Here is a 14859-nt window from a genome sequence, read left to right on the forward strand (position 1 = left end):
CATCCTAAACAAAAACTCTGTCCCCATTAAAAATAACTGCACTTCCCCCTTCCCTAGTCTCACAACCACCTTTCTATTTTTTGCGTCTATGAATCTGACTGTTCTAGGTACTTCTAAGTGTTGTCATATAGTATTTGTCCTTTTGTGTCTGGCTTATTTTGCTTAGGATTCATTCGTGTCAGAATTTTTGTTTAAGAAAGTAATATTCCATTATGTGTGTGTATATACACACACACATATTTTGTTCATTAATTCATCAGTTGATAGACACTTGGATTGCTTCCACCTTTTTGGCTATTATGAGTAATGTTGCTATATAAACATGAGTGTGTAAGTATCTGCTTGAGTTCCTGCTTTCAATTACTTTGAAAGTGGAATTTTACCTAAAAGTGGAATTGCTGGATCACAGGGTAATTCTATATTTAACTCTTGGAGGACCTGCCATATTACTTTTTCCACAGCAGGTGCACCATTTTACACTCCTACCAGCAATGCACGAGGATTCTAATTTCTCCATATCGTTGTAAACACTTCTTATCTTTCTTTACCTGATAGTCATCCTATTGGATGTGAAGTGGTATCTCTTGGTTTTGATTTGCATTTCCCAAATAACTGGTGATAATCTAGAGCAATCTTTTGATGTGCTTATTGGCCATCTGTATATTTTCCTTGGAGAAGTGTCTACTAAAATCCTTTGCTCATTTTTGAATTGGGTTGTTAGGGCTTTTTTGTCATCCAATTATAGAAGTTCTTCATATATTCTTAATATTTACAAATATTTTTCTCCCATTCTGTGGATTGTCTTTTTAATGTGCTGCATTTTTCATGTCTTAAGACAATGTATAGATTTTAATACTGATTTAAGCTTAAAATTAGGCTGTTTTAAAACTAAGTATCCACACTTGTAAAACCTAAAGTGTTTACTGAAGGCAGAGGCTTACATGTAAATGTAAACTTCTGATAACTGATGGTAAAAGGAAGACTGCAGAATTATATTTAAAAAGGAGAGAACAAAGGAAAATTAGGAGGAAATTAATTTTCTTGAAATTCATTAAATGTAGTCCTTATGACCTTAATTCTGCAAATATTAAACACATTATAAATTATCACCACTAAACATTGAATTAAAAAATAAATAAATAAAATTAACATTGAATTGTTGCTAGTATTAAAAGCAAAATTTAAGTAAACTTCTTGAAGCCAAGTTGAATATAAAAAGAGTCAAATACAGAAACAAAGAACGTTTGTAATATGTAATACATTAAATACCAAAAATTCTAAATGCAAGTGAGACAGGTGGGTGACATTCCGGGAGAAATACTGTGATGTTTGCATCACAGTATGTGAGGTTTGCACTGAGAATCAACACAGAGTAGCCTTTAATTTAACCCATTTGGCCTTTTATGGAAGTTTTTTCAAGGAGGCTATTAACTCTGGTTATTCTATTTTAAGGAAAATAAAACATCACATTTAGTAGGGGGAAAACCCAATACCTTCTCATGACTGAAAGATTCATGGCACCAGATGATAATTTAACAATCATACCTTTCAGAGTTTAGAAGCTTTGGCAATTTAGTACTTTAGATATTTACTCCTATCAAAGTCACACTGAGGCCCCCTTAATTCTTAAATATTGCACTGTTCTCAAAAGAGTACATTTTAATATCTATACATGAGCTATTAACATTTTGTTGTTATTAAAGACAACTGATTCTCTAATATTTGAAAACAGCTAGCATTTTCTCTAAGATAAAACAAAATTTTAAACGGAGAAAATATCAAATGATCAAATTTAGTACCCTATATTACTAAGATTAATGAAAGACAGGTCTGGACGTCCCTCTTAAACTACACAGTAACTCTCATTGGAATGACTACATTTGGTTACTTAGTTATGACCGCAATTTTTGTTATTCAAAGCAAGATGATATGGGGGTAGGTATAGCTCAGGGGTAGAGCACGTGCTTAGCACGTATGAGGTGCTGGGTTCGATTCCCAGTGCCTCCGTTAAAAAAATAAATAAATAGATAAATAAATCTAATTACCCCCAAAAAACCCAAAAATTAAAAAAAAAACAGGATGGTACAATAGATCCAACAGCTTATGACTGACAGACAAATGAAAATGTGTGCCTTATTAGAAATGATCTTCCAAAAGTCAGTAGAAAAATTGTTTTTATAATATAGCAAAAAAGCATTTCTATACAATATAAAAATTCAAATCCTGTCTTCCCCAAAGCAGAACAATACTTAAAGACCATCATCATTATTCTACTTTCTAAAATATACTGTTGTTATAAAGAGTATTACTTTAACTACTGATATGATATGAAGTATCATTTTAACATGTATGTATACAACTCAACCCTCCATTATTTTTTGATCAATTATTGTATCCACAATGGCTGAAGGGTACCTTCTAGCCTGTATCCCCTAAATAAATCTGGCACATCACTTGGGAAAAGGTGCCAGAATAACATGACCAATAAGTAAAAAATATCATGCCAGACCAAATGGAGATTAAGGTTTTGTTCTGAGAACAGTGACAACTGCAAGCACACAAAACATACAAACACACAAGTTTACTGATGATGAAACAGTACTTAATCACTATTTTTTAAAAAAACATAGAAAAGAGTAAGAAGTAAAGTAACAAAGTTCCTCATAATGAAATCATCCAGAAAATAATCTGTTATTAACATTTCTGTGTATTTTATGCATTTGTGTTTATGTTTACTGAAACACTGGGAGTATAATAAATGCCATGCCTTATATTTTGCCTTTTTTTCCTTCAACCTTTGTCAATTTGATACCTAAGAAATGATTTCACAGATTCGATTTACATGTCTTTTATTATTAATGTGGTTAGGTTAATATTTTGAATAATACACTGGAATTTTATGTATCTTCTTTTATGGATTTATTCACATATATAATATTTCTGAAATAAAGGCTCTTTACAAATTAAGGCATTAATGACATACGCCATCTATCTTTTTTCATCAGTTTGTTCCATAATTTTATTTTGAGAATATTAGGGTTTTTTTAAGTAGAAATATTTTGTGCCTTTATATAATAAGCATACTCATTTTACTCAAATGCAAAATTGCAAAAGAGCAACTGACATGGTAAAATTACCAAGACAGCATTCTTCAGAAAAAGAATGTCTTAAGAGAGAAATTAAAAACAAACAACTCAGTGTATTTGTTACCTGTTAAGTGATCTAAGTAGTACTGATAGAGTTTACACTGAATAGGAGTCATTCTCACAGCTAACACATATTCATGTTTTGGAGGCAAGAACTTTGTTAATGCTGTATAATCTTTCCTCTGTAATTAATAAGAAAAACAATGAAAATTAGTTAACCTAAATACATGACAGTAATTAACTTCGCTAAGAATTATCAATGCTTGCAACTAAAATTACACTTAAAATGAATAGGTAAGAAAACATTTACTTAACATGTTTACCCGCTTTAATCATACAATGATCCCATATAATTGTAGTTAATGTATTTCATGTGACTATGCAATATGATGCACTGGTAAAAAAAAAAATTGCAACACCCCAAGGAGGTATTAAATTGAAGTGGCCAAATTACCTAGTGAGCAATTTAGGGTTCCAAATGATCTCCATTATACAGAAAAAAAGAAAAGAAAGGCGGGGAGGGGATATAGTAAGTAGTGCTGGCAAAAAGACTTGCTTTAACCATACAGTAAAACCAATGAATCAAAGTCTGATGTAGTCTGGGTTATCCTTTGGGTAAGATGTGCCAATAAGAGGATAACACATAACTTGAGGCAGAATGTATGGCCAATCTGAACAAACAGGGGACTTTACCTTATATAATGGTAGTATATCTAGCCAAAAGGACAGCCTATCTCATTTGTTACAACATCTTTGTTGCTACCTTAGTATCTAGTATCTTAAGAAAAAGTGCAGAACTGAGACTATTAACTGCTTAGTCTCTACATACTTATCTACTTATTAACAAAGGTTTATTGAAGATCTTTATGTAAACAACACTATTATTTACCTTACTGTATGTACTTGAAATCAGTAAAACTGCTTCTTCAGGATTACTTTCATACTCCCTATCTTAAGGATGAGAAAATCTAAACATTAACACACTACCATAAGAAGCCCTACACCTGGCAAATGAATTAATCAATTATGTTCCAAACTTTTCAGTGAAAAATTTTTAAGTTCAATGTTGCATAAACTTTGGAAGAGAGTGCAAGGAGATTTAATTGTAAAACTACATACTGAAAGAAGAAGACAGAAAACACAAAATTAAGTTTAAATTCAGAAAACATTTTGCAATTGCAACATAACAAATTAACAATATTTTATTACTATGGAATGTACTTGTACCTGAACACATCCAGCTAACATCTCATAGAGAATGTGAGCACGTTTTTTCATCACTCTGACATCTACCATGGTAGAATCTGCACACTGACCATTTTGGATTGGATTTATAAATCGATTCCTGAACTCCTTAATGGATCCAAGCAAATTTTCTTTGATAAAGTTAACCATGCAATGATCTAAGAAAGAAGATATTAGTTCATTAACAACAGTAATGGCTAAAAGAACTGAAAAAATTTCTCTGATAAAATCCTCATGTCAAAAAGGCATGCCATGGAAGCATGAGAATTAAGCTACAAAGGAAGAACACCAAACTGAGTGTGTATAAACACTGGTTATAAGTCTGATATAGAACTGGATTACCTAAACCAGACAAGAAATTTCAAATAAACTCATCCCTAAATTCTAGGCATGAATGTTTAAAAACATACCTAAGAACATTTTATTCTAACTCACTATTCTTTATAATAGATATGGAGTGGAAAACAAGTGCTCTATAATCCTATCCATGATTTTATTGTCAGCAGGGTAGGGTATCTTGTGCAAAAAAAAAATCAAAATAATAAAATCAGGTAATAAGCTACTATATCAAATTTTGTGTTAACCGGTTTACTTTGAAAGTCCTTAACAGAGCTATCAATTGCCTTAATTATATAGGACCACAATGTGAAATAGGGCAACATTCTATAAATGGAGCAACAGAAAAAGGGGAGACATGAACAGACAAAAATAAAGATAAAACATAGATACATATTATAGATAAATGTAAACAAAGTAAAACAATAACCAGTATTACAGGTAATAAAACAGAAAACAGTTACTATGAATATACTAAAGGAAAAGAAATAACATAAAAATAACAAAAAGCCATTAGAATGAATTACAATGGGAAATTTCAATTTGTGATTTGCCAAATAACTCATGTTCCTCTTTAGTGTAACCACACATATATGAAAATGAGGGAAATTCACAAGTCACTTCCCTGGGTTTACATCATCTGTCCTGAGCCTCAGCAAACTGTATCCTTACAATTCAACACAGCTCTCCTCCTCCAATCTCCACCTTTCTAAAATTTTCAGGCTTAGCATTTCTTTTCAATTTTCTATCAGTACATCCCACAAAACAGATATATTTTGTTATAGTATCTCCTGAATAGCCACAAACGTATGTGTACTTTTAAAGCAATCATTAAGATTTCTGATACTTTTTATATATTTTAAATTCTCTATTTATAGTTGAACACTCAAAATGGCACACTTCTTGACTCTGGTTTACCTTTCCACTTGAAATGAATGGTATTCTTTCACAGTAGACTAACATGAAACTATGTAGATCATAGTCAGAGACTATACTAGAATAAACAGAAGAGAAGCAGGCGGCAAAGTGGCAAAAAATATATCGGAGACAATGCCAATACTCTATAGCATAACTATAGATATTGACTCACACTCAATTAGGTTATTTTGAAGTGGTGTTCCTGTTAAAATAATTCTCCTCCTTGATCGTATAGAATTCATAGCTTTTGAAACAGCAGATGCTTCATTTTTTAGAATATGGCCTTCATCACAAACAACAAAGTCAGGGCCTAGAAAAACAACATTTAATTAATATATAATAAAATTAAAAATATAATCCATTTAAGTTAATCATTTTACAATGCTGCTCTTGTGGAAAGATAAAAGAACAGTTATATTTTATCTGTTGCTGTATTTGGTTAATGTGGCACTACCTAGGATTAATTTCATCCCAACAGTAGAGTATTGAAGTACTACTGTGGATGATACTTAAGGTCCTCTGAATGAGAACAAAAATAGGCAAGAATAAAAGTAATCACAAGGATGAAAAGATCCCAGCAGATCTGGGATATAAAAAAAAATGTATTTTATAAATGAAAAACAGTATCTAGAGATAAATTTTAGCACTAGTGCACCAAGTTAAAACTACTGCCTAAGACCAAGAGCAATTTATATATATATGACATATTTCAAAAGTTACATTTTAAGAAATAATATATAAATCACAATATGCCATGCAGTATTTCCTATTTCACTTTTTCCAAATAACTAATACTCATTGCTGGGGAAAAAATTGATAAAGTACAGCTAAACTGATTGTTACATGGGTATGGGGATTCGGGAGAACACTTTACAAGCTATAAAAGATCTCACAGCTCAGAGTGACTCTTCCAAAAGAAATAGATAAGCTTATTTTATTAAAATAACACATGTATTCTTTGCTAAAGTATCTCATAAACACAATTTGCTTACTGGTTAACATACACCCAAATTACTTAAATATTGATTTAAGACAAAAGAAGTTGTCAAACTATCCCCTATATGTTAGGCATTGAAGAAAATACATCTTCTACATGATTTCAGAAGTAAAACTTCAGTATGATTGATAAAATAATACAATTGTTATTCACTATTCACATGGGGCTACACAAGTAGTAAGACATTTTTAAATTACTAACCTCTTTCTAAAAACTAAAATCTGTATCTTGCTTTGTATGTAAAGACTATATATTGTTTATTTTGAATCCTAAGAAGTTTTCTAAAGAGAAAATTAACTTTTACACAAGTGATTTAAATGATTTCCGCCACCTAATATTCACTGTTCATGAGGATGTAGTGAAGCAAGTATTCTCATATACTCTTTGTGGGAGTCTAAATTACTATCAGACATTTAAGAAAACAATTTTACAGTTATCTATTAAATGCAAAATGTGTGCTCCCTTGACCCAAATTTCAATTTCTGGGATTTTATCTTAAAGCTATACTTCCACAAGTACCTAAAGATACATAAAATATTCTCTGAAACATTGTTACGGTGGAAAATTACAAACTTTAAAGCTTGTCAAAGGGGGTTAATAAAACTATGCTATAATGAATGTCACAGAACTAAAATTAATGATGTAGATCTCTATGTATTAACCTTGAAAGATATGCCAAAAATATATTTTATACTATTAAACAAAAAGAAGCAAGTTGCAGAATCTATATTATGATCCCATTTGTATTTAAACCACCACAGAATGATTTTATCTATGTATACATATATGTAGTGAAGTAAAGAATTATTCCTGCACAAAGAAAAGTTTAGCCTTTGCCTCCAGCTCTAGGGAGGTAACCTCTAAATTCCTGGAATGTCCTAGTGAATAAAAATTTCTTTTTTTACCTGGATGGCTTGGAACACACCACGATAATCTATGCTAACGATGTGATTGACGGTGGGGGGGGGGAGTGGTTTTCAGTCACATGGCACCTTCTCAACTTCCAGAGGGGCTAGAGACTAAGACTACCCATAGGGATGGTCAACCATGTCTATGTCACAAAGCCCAAACTCTAGACACCAAGGTTCATATGAGTGTGCCTGGTTGGCAATACTCCATAAGTACTGTCACATATCATTTCTGGGAGAAATAGGTGCTATCTGTACAATTCCACTAACAGACTGTGCTTGGAACTCTCCTGTGGCCTGCCTTATGTGCCTTTTCCTGTTGCTGACTTTAATTTGTATCCTTGCACTGTAATAAACCATAACCATGAGTATAACAGCTTTTCTGAGTTCTGTGAATCCTAGTGAATTACTGAACCTGAGGGTGGCCTTGGGAACATTCAAACATTGCAATATAAAAATACATACTTTAAAAAAAACCAATATGATTAAAAATTGGGCAGAGGATATGAACAGACATTTTTCAGAAAAAAGACATACAAATGTGCAACAGGTATATAAAAAGCTCCTTGACATCACTAAGCATCAGGAAAATGCAAATCAAAACCATAATGAGATATCACCTCACACTTGTTAGAATGACTATTATTTAAAAAAAAAAAAACAAGAGATAAGTGTTGTTGAGGATGTGGAGAGAGGGGAACCCTTGTGCACTGTTGGTGAGAATATAAATTAGTGCAGCCACTCTGGAAAATGGTACAGAAGTTCTTCATAAAACTAAAAATAGAACTACCATATGGTCCAGCAATTCCACTCCTGGGTATATTATGGAAAAAATGAACACTAATTCAAAAAGATACATGCATCCCAATGTTCACAGCAGCACTGTTTACAACAGCCAAGATATGGAAGCAAACCAAGAATGAATGAATGAATAGTTAAAGATGTCAAATGAATAGTTAAAGATGTCACATCCATGTATGTACACACACACACACACACACACACACATGGATATTAGCCATCAAGAATGAAATTCTACTATTTGCAGAAACATGGATGGACCCAGAGAGTATTATCTTTAGTGAAAAAAAATTAGAAAAAGAAAAATACTATATGATATTATTTACATGAGATCTAAAAAACAAAACAAATGAATCTATATAGCAAAAGAAAAATAATCAGATACGGAAAACAAACTAGTGGTTACCGGGGGGGGGACGATATAGGGGTATGGGATTAAGACAAACTACTATGTATAAAACAGATCAGCAAAAAGGATATACTATATAGCACAGGGAATTAAAGTCATTATCTTGTAATAAATTTTAATGGAATATAATCTGTAAAAATATCGAATCACTATGCTATACATCTAAAACTAATACGTTATAAATCAACCATACATCAATTTTTTAAAAATTAAACTCTACATTACAAAAAACAAACTTTAATGTATGCAAATAACAAAGAAATTGACCTAAGCAATGTTAGAAAATGATGTCTGGAAGTTATAAAGCTAAAAGCAATCATATATAAGCACTATAGGGGTACAGGTTAACAATCCTGAAACTACTTTACATATATAATGAGGCTGAACTAGGAAGCAAATGGATGGTGGATGGTTGGAGCCAAGATTCCCACTGTTGGAAATGCAAGTAACAGAATAACAAAAAAAGACTAAAATGAACCCTATGATACAGAATTAATCAAAAATTCATTATAAAATCATGTTTATATTAATAAACAGATACACAAATGGATAGATCTGTGTGTACTTGGATATGGTACACATATCAGCTACTTCTGTCTGCTGAGAGAACCTAGAAGCAATGACACTCCAGTAGCAATAAACACACTGAGCACCCAGATCTTGGTTTGTAAACACCATTTTTCAGTGAAAGGAACCAGACATGGCTCCTTGTTGAAACAGCTGATTCTAGGGCAAGGACAATGTAACATGATCCTAAAGCACCTTACAGTACCAGAAAGTAATGAAGTACTCAAAAAAAAATCAAAAGGATGAAATATCAAAGGGATACAGGGACCAACCTGAAAGAGCTTCCAATGGCCCAAACTAGAACAATTTGAACAACAAAATAAGCTAACATCAGTGATTATACTGATATAAATCAATGACTGATTAAATAAATGGATAAGAAAGGATAAACATTAAAAAAAAATCCAAATTTAAGTGTAGATACTGCCCACTACAGGAGATAAAGCTTAATTTCTGTCCTTCCTCAAGTTGGATAGGCCAGACTTAGTGACTGGCTTCCAAAGAACAGAAAAGTGAAAATAGTAACTCTACAGTAGAGAAACCTGGCAAATACTATCTTAACCAAGAGATAAAAGTTAACACCAGTAGTCATATCATGTGGATCTAATATACCCCTGATATAATGTGAAGAGAAGGGTACTATACCTCTGGTATATTGTTTCAAAGACCTATAACCCCAGACTAATCACAAGAAAAACAACAAACACAGAATAGGGAAGATTCTTCAGGATACCTGGACAGTTAACTCCCCAAGACTGACAAGGTAACAGAACACAAAAGACTAAGAAACTATCATAGACAAGAGGAGACCTTGGAGACATGACAATTAAATGGAATGTGGGATCCTGGAACAGAAAGTAGACAGTAATATTAAACTGGAGTTTTGTTAACAATGTATTAGTTTCTTAGTTTCAACAAATCTACCATGGTGATGGAAGATGGAAGCATGGGGGATTTGGGTACAGAGTAAATGGGAGCTTTCTTTCCTACCATTTCAACTAAAAAATCTCCACCCCAAAAAGTTTTTCTAGATGTTACTTAATGACTTACATGGAAATAACAAATGTCACTCTTCATGTTATGAGCTTTAATTTCTTTTTAATGTATTTCCTCATGAACAAATCACCACATTAAGAATCAGAAATTTGTTTTAAACTCTTGCAAGGAAATCTTCTGAAAAACATGCTACCTTACCATTCACTAGCTTATAGTTCTCTGACAACAAAGCAATCATAGGACTTTTGGACAACTATTTTAACTATGGGAAAAAGACAAATTTATTATTAAGCCTTAACATGTACAATGGCAGTTACTTTGGTACGTGTTAATTACATTATTATCATAAAAGAGGCAAAAGGGGACAAACTTTCAGATTTAAGATGAATAAGTTCTGAGGATCTAGTGTATAAATAAGTAACATGGTAATAACACGGTGACTGTAGCTGATAATACTGTATTGTTTAATTGAAATCTGCTAAAAGAGCAGAGGATAAATGCTCTGATCAAAAAATAAAAAAATAAAACCATGTGAAATAATGGATGGGTAAAAGAGGTAATCATTCAATAATGTATACATACATCAAATCATCACATTGTACGTTTTAAGTTTGTTACAATTTTACTTCTCAATTATACCTCAATAAAGCTGAAAAAAAAGTAAGTTAAAACTTAAAATAAAAAGGGGGCAAAGCCAAGGATTCTAAGAAATAGTTATTCTGGCAGAGAAAAATTAGGCTTTCTCAATAAACATCTAAAGCCTCAATAGCCTCTTAAAGTAATTAGATATGACAAGATAAACTCTGAAAAGGAAAAAAAAAACAGAATACAAATAACTAAATATTAATTAGTTTTTAATAGTACAACTTGCCACTTTGCCAAATGGCAAAGAAGAATCAAATACTTGGATCCTGGGATTTCTGGCCAAGATGGTGGAGTAGTAGGACCACGAGCTCACCTCTCCTCGCAACTACAAAAAAACCACAGCTGATGGCTAAACAACCATCGGAAAAAAGACCAGAACCTAGTAAAAAAGATCTTCTTCAACTGGAAATATAAAGAGGGAACCACAGAGGGACAGAAGGAGGGGCATACTCATGATATAATCAGAACCACATACCTCCCAGTAGGCAACCCACAAGCTGAAGAATAATTAAGTCACAGAGGCCCTCACATAGGAGTGAGAGTTCTAAGCCCCACGTCAGGCTCCCGAGCCCAGGGTTCTGGCATTGGGAGGAGAAGGAAACCCCATGACATCTGGTTTTGAAGGCTAGCAGGGCTTAGCTCCAGGAGCCCCATGGGACTGGGGCAAACAGAGATTTCATTCTCCTGGGAAGTATACATAGAGTCTCATGTGTACCGGGTCCAAGGGCAGAGGCAGTGATTTCATAGGAACCTGAGCCAGAACTGACTGCTGGTTTTGGAAGGTTTCCTGGTGATATTCGGGATGGCTGCAGCTCACCCAGGAGACATAAAAGCTGGTGGCAGACATTCCGGGAGTGTTCATCTATCTGAGTTTTCATGGAGGCTGCCATCTTGATTGGATCATTAATACCAAGACCTAGCCCCACCAATCAGCAGTCTTCCTGAGCTACAAAGGCCACAAAGGCCTCTAGACACAGCCCTACCCACTAGAGATCCAGGACCAAGCTCCACCGAGCAGTGGGCAGGCACTGACTTCTCCTGCCAGGAAAACTGCATTAAGCCTCTAGTCCAGCCTCATCCACCAGGGGGTAAATACTAGAAATAAGAAAACAACAATTCCAAAGCCTGTGGAAGGAATCCACAAACACAGGCCAGACTCCACACTGGGAACAGCTGGACCCTGGCCCTTGGGTAGACAAGAGAGGAGCATACTATTGGGATGCATAAGACGTCTCCCACAGGGGGCCACCTCTCCAAGGTCGAGAAACATAACTACCTACCTAAAAACACAAATAGCAAGTACACAATATGAGGTAGGCCAAAGCACAAGATAAAATCCCAGAAGAAGAAATCTGATGAGGAGATAGGCAATTTATCTTAAGAAAGAGTTTAAAGTAATGATGGCCCAGATGTTCAGAGAACTCAAGAGGAATATAGATGCACAGAGTGAAGTTTTTAGCAAAGAGTTGGAAAATAAAAATAATACCCAGAGTTGAAGAATAAAATTACTGAAATGAATAACACACTATAAGGAAGCAAGAATAGACTAAATGAGGCAGAAGAATGGATCAGTGAGCTAGAAGACAGATTAGTGGAAATCACTATTGCAGAACAGAAAAAAGAGAAAAGAATGAAAAGAAATGAGGATAGTTTAAGACAACTCTGGGACAACATGTAAGTGTGCTAGTATTTGCATTACAGGGGTCCCAGAAAGAGAAGAGACAGAGAAAGGACATGAGAAAATTTAGGGAGAGATAATGACTGAAAACTTCCTCAACTTGGGAAAGGAAACAGTCACCCAAGTCCAGGAATCACAGAGAGTTCCACACGGGATCAACCCAAAGAAGAAAACACCAAGGCATGTAGTCATTAAATTGACAACAATTAAGAATAAGGGGAAAATATTAAAATTAGCGAAAGAAAAGCAACAAATAATGTACAAGGGAACTCCCATAAGGTTATCAAGTGATTTTTCAGCAGAAAATCTATAGGCCAGAAGGAAGTGTCACAATATATTTAAAGTGATGAAAGGGAAAAACGTAAAACCAAGAATACTCTATCCAGCAAGGCTCTCATTCAGACTTGATGGAGAAATCAAAAAGCTTCACAGATAAGTAAAAGCTAAAAGATTTCAGAACCACCAAACCAGCTTCACAACAAACGTTAAAGGACCTTCTCTGTTCATCAAACAATAAAAAAAGAGAACAAAAAGAAAAAAGAGAAAAAAATGATCGCTTTGGCAGTTTGGGGTCTTTTATGGTTCCATATAAATTTTGGAATTGCTTCTTCTAGTTCTGTGAAAAATGTCTTGAGTATTTTGACAGGGGTTGCACTGGATCTGTAGATTTCTTTGGGTAGTATGGCCATTTTGATAATGTTGATCCTTCAAATCAAAGAGCACAAGATAGCTTTTGTATCAGCTTCAATTTCTTTGTATCAGCTTCAATTTCTTTCATCTGATTTTACAATTTTCAGAATATAGGTAACCTCCTTAATTATTTATTTCTAGGTATTTTGTTGTTCTTGATGAAATGGAAACGTTTATACCAATTACAAAATTCTGGTTTTTGAAGTGAAAAAAAAGTGAATGGAGGGCTGCAAATGGTAAAATAGCCTTTTTTATAGGTGAGTTGTATCCCATTACATATATATGTTGCACTTTCTTTATTCATTCATCTATTAAATGTGCACATAGGATGCTTCCATACAGTTATAAATAATGTTGCTGTTAATAGCAGGGTGTGTGTATCTTCTTGAATTAATTCTTATTTTGTGGTAGGCTTTATTCCTTTGATAATTACATCAGTTTAAAAAGCTAAAACTCTGAACATCTCAGAAACAATGAACAATACATACATGTAAATTTTAAAAATGTGCAGTATATTGCATGTATGTATTTATATGTACTATATTGTATATGTGCAGTCAAATTATAACAATTTTACCTAATAAAACTGAAAAATGAAAAAATTTTAATTTTAAAAAAATATTTGAATCTTGCATCATCAGGATTTTTGTCATAAGGATTGACAGCACTGCAAATATTAATGCTCCATAGTGATTACTCTTTAAAAGACAGGAAAAAATGCAGCAATTCTTCTAACGACAAAGTTGGAAAAGAAATGTAAGAACTGTTTTCAGAATATGGAGAAAGCTCTTGTAATCATCTAATATATAGAACAATCTGCAATTGTGACGCAGGTAGCTGGCACATTTTTATTTGTTAACAAGGTCTCCCCAGAAAACTTCAAACACTTCCAGACTCAGTGAGTAAATTATCAACAGCTGGCGACCGGAAGGGGGCCAAGATGGCGGAGTAGGAGGACGCTTGTAGCTCACCCTCTCCCACAAATACACCAAAACTCACATCCACAGACCCACTCAGCCAACCAGAGCACCTGCCGAACTCGGACAGAACATTGCCCTCTTAAAAAGACAAAGACACCAAAAATCTGGTAGGAGAAAAGAAAAACAAAAAGAAGAAAAGACAAAACAGTGCAGACCGGTCCCATGGGGAGGGAGCAGCAAAGGAGGAATGGCGCTCGTTCACTGGGTCTCCCCTTCTCCAACAGAGTGTCCAGTGGGAAGGAGAGGAAGCCTCCAAGGTTCGGATCTGTAAGGAGCACCCATTGAACGACAGAACTAAGTTAAACAGGCACAAAAGGTCCCTGTGACACCCAGCCCGAGATGCGAGTCGGCAGCTGCGGGACAGGACTGCCCGAGCTGGGCGGAAGACTGCGAAAGCTGCACTGAGGCAGCCCTGGGGCACTACAGGGTGCTGCACACCATGGATGAGTGGGTACACAGGGCAAAACAACCTGGGCCCTCCATATAACAACACGGCTGATGTGCCCTGGGGTGGGGGGAGGTGCCATATCGCCATCTCTGAAA

The 14859-nt window shown here is 34.4% G+C and overlaps 1 protein-coding gene across 10 annotated transcripts in view; it reads right to left on the reverse strand.

Moving 5' to 3' along the window:
• Positions 1-14859, reverse strand: part of ATRX (ATRX chromatin remodeler) — a 229103-nt gene that overhangs the window by 82045 nt on the left and 132199 nt on the right. For all 10 annotated transcript variants that reach the window (XM_032475539.1, XM_032475538.1, XM_032475533.1 and 7 more), the window contains 3 exons: positions 5818-5955; positions 4374-4549; positions 3211-3328 (listed from right to left, as the gene is read on the reverse strand). In XM_032475539.1, coding sequence (XP_032331430.1) covers positions 3211-3328; positions 4374-4549; positions 5818-5955 — 432 coding nt within the window. The remainder of the gene's footprint in view (positions 1-3210; positions 3329-4373; positions 4550-5817; positions 5956-14859) is intronic.

This window comes from Camelus ferus, chromosome X (assembly GCF_009834535.1).
Source record: "Camelus ferus isolate YT-003-E chromosome X, BCGSAC_Cfer_1.0, whole genome shotgun sequence".
NCBI classification, from domain to species: Eukaryota; Metazoa; Chordata; class Mammalia; order Artiodactyla; family Camelidae; genus Camelus; species Camelus ferus.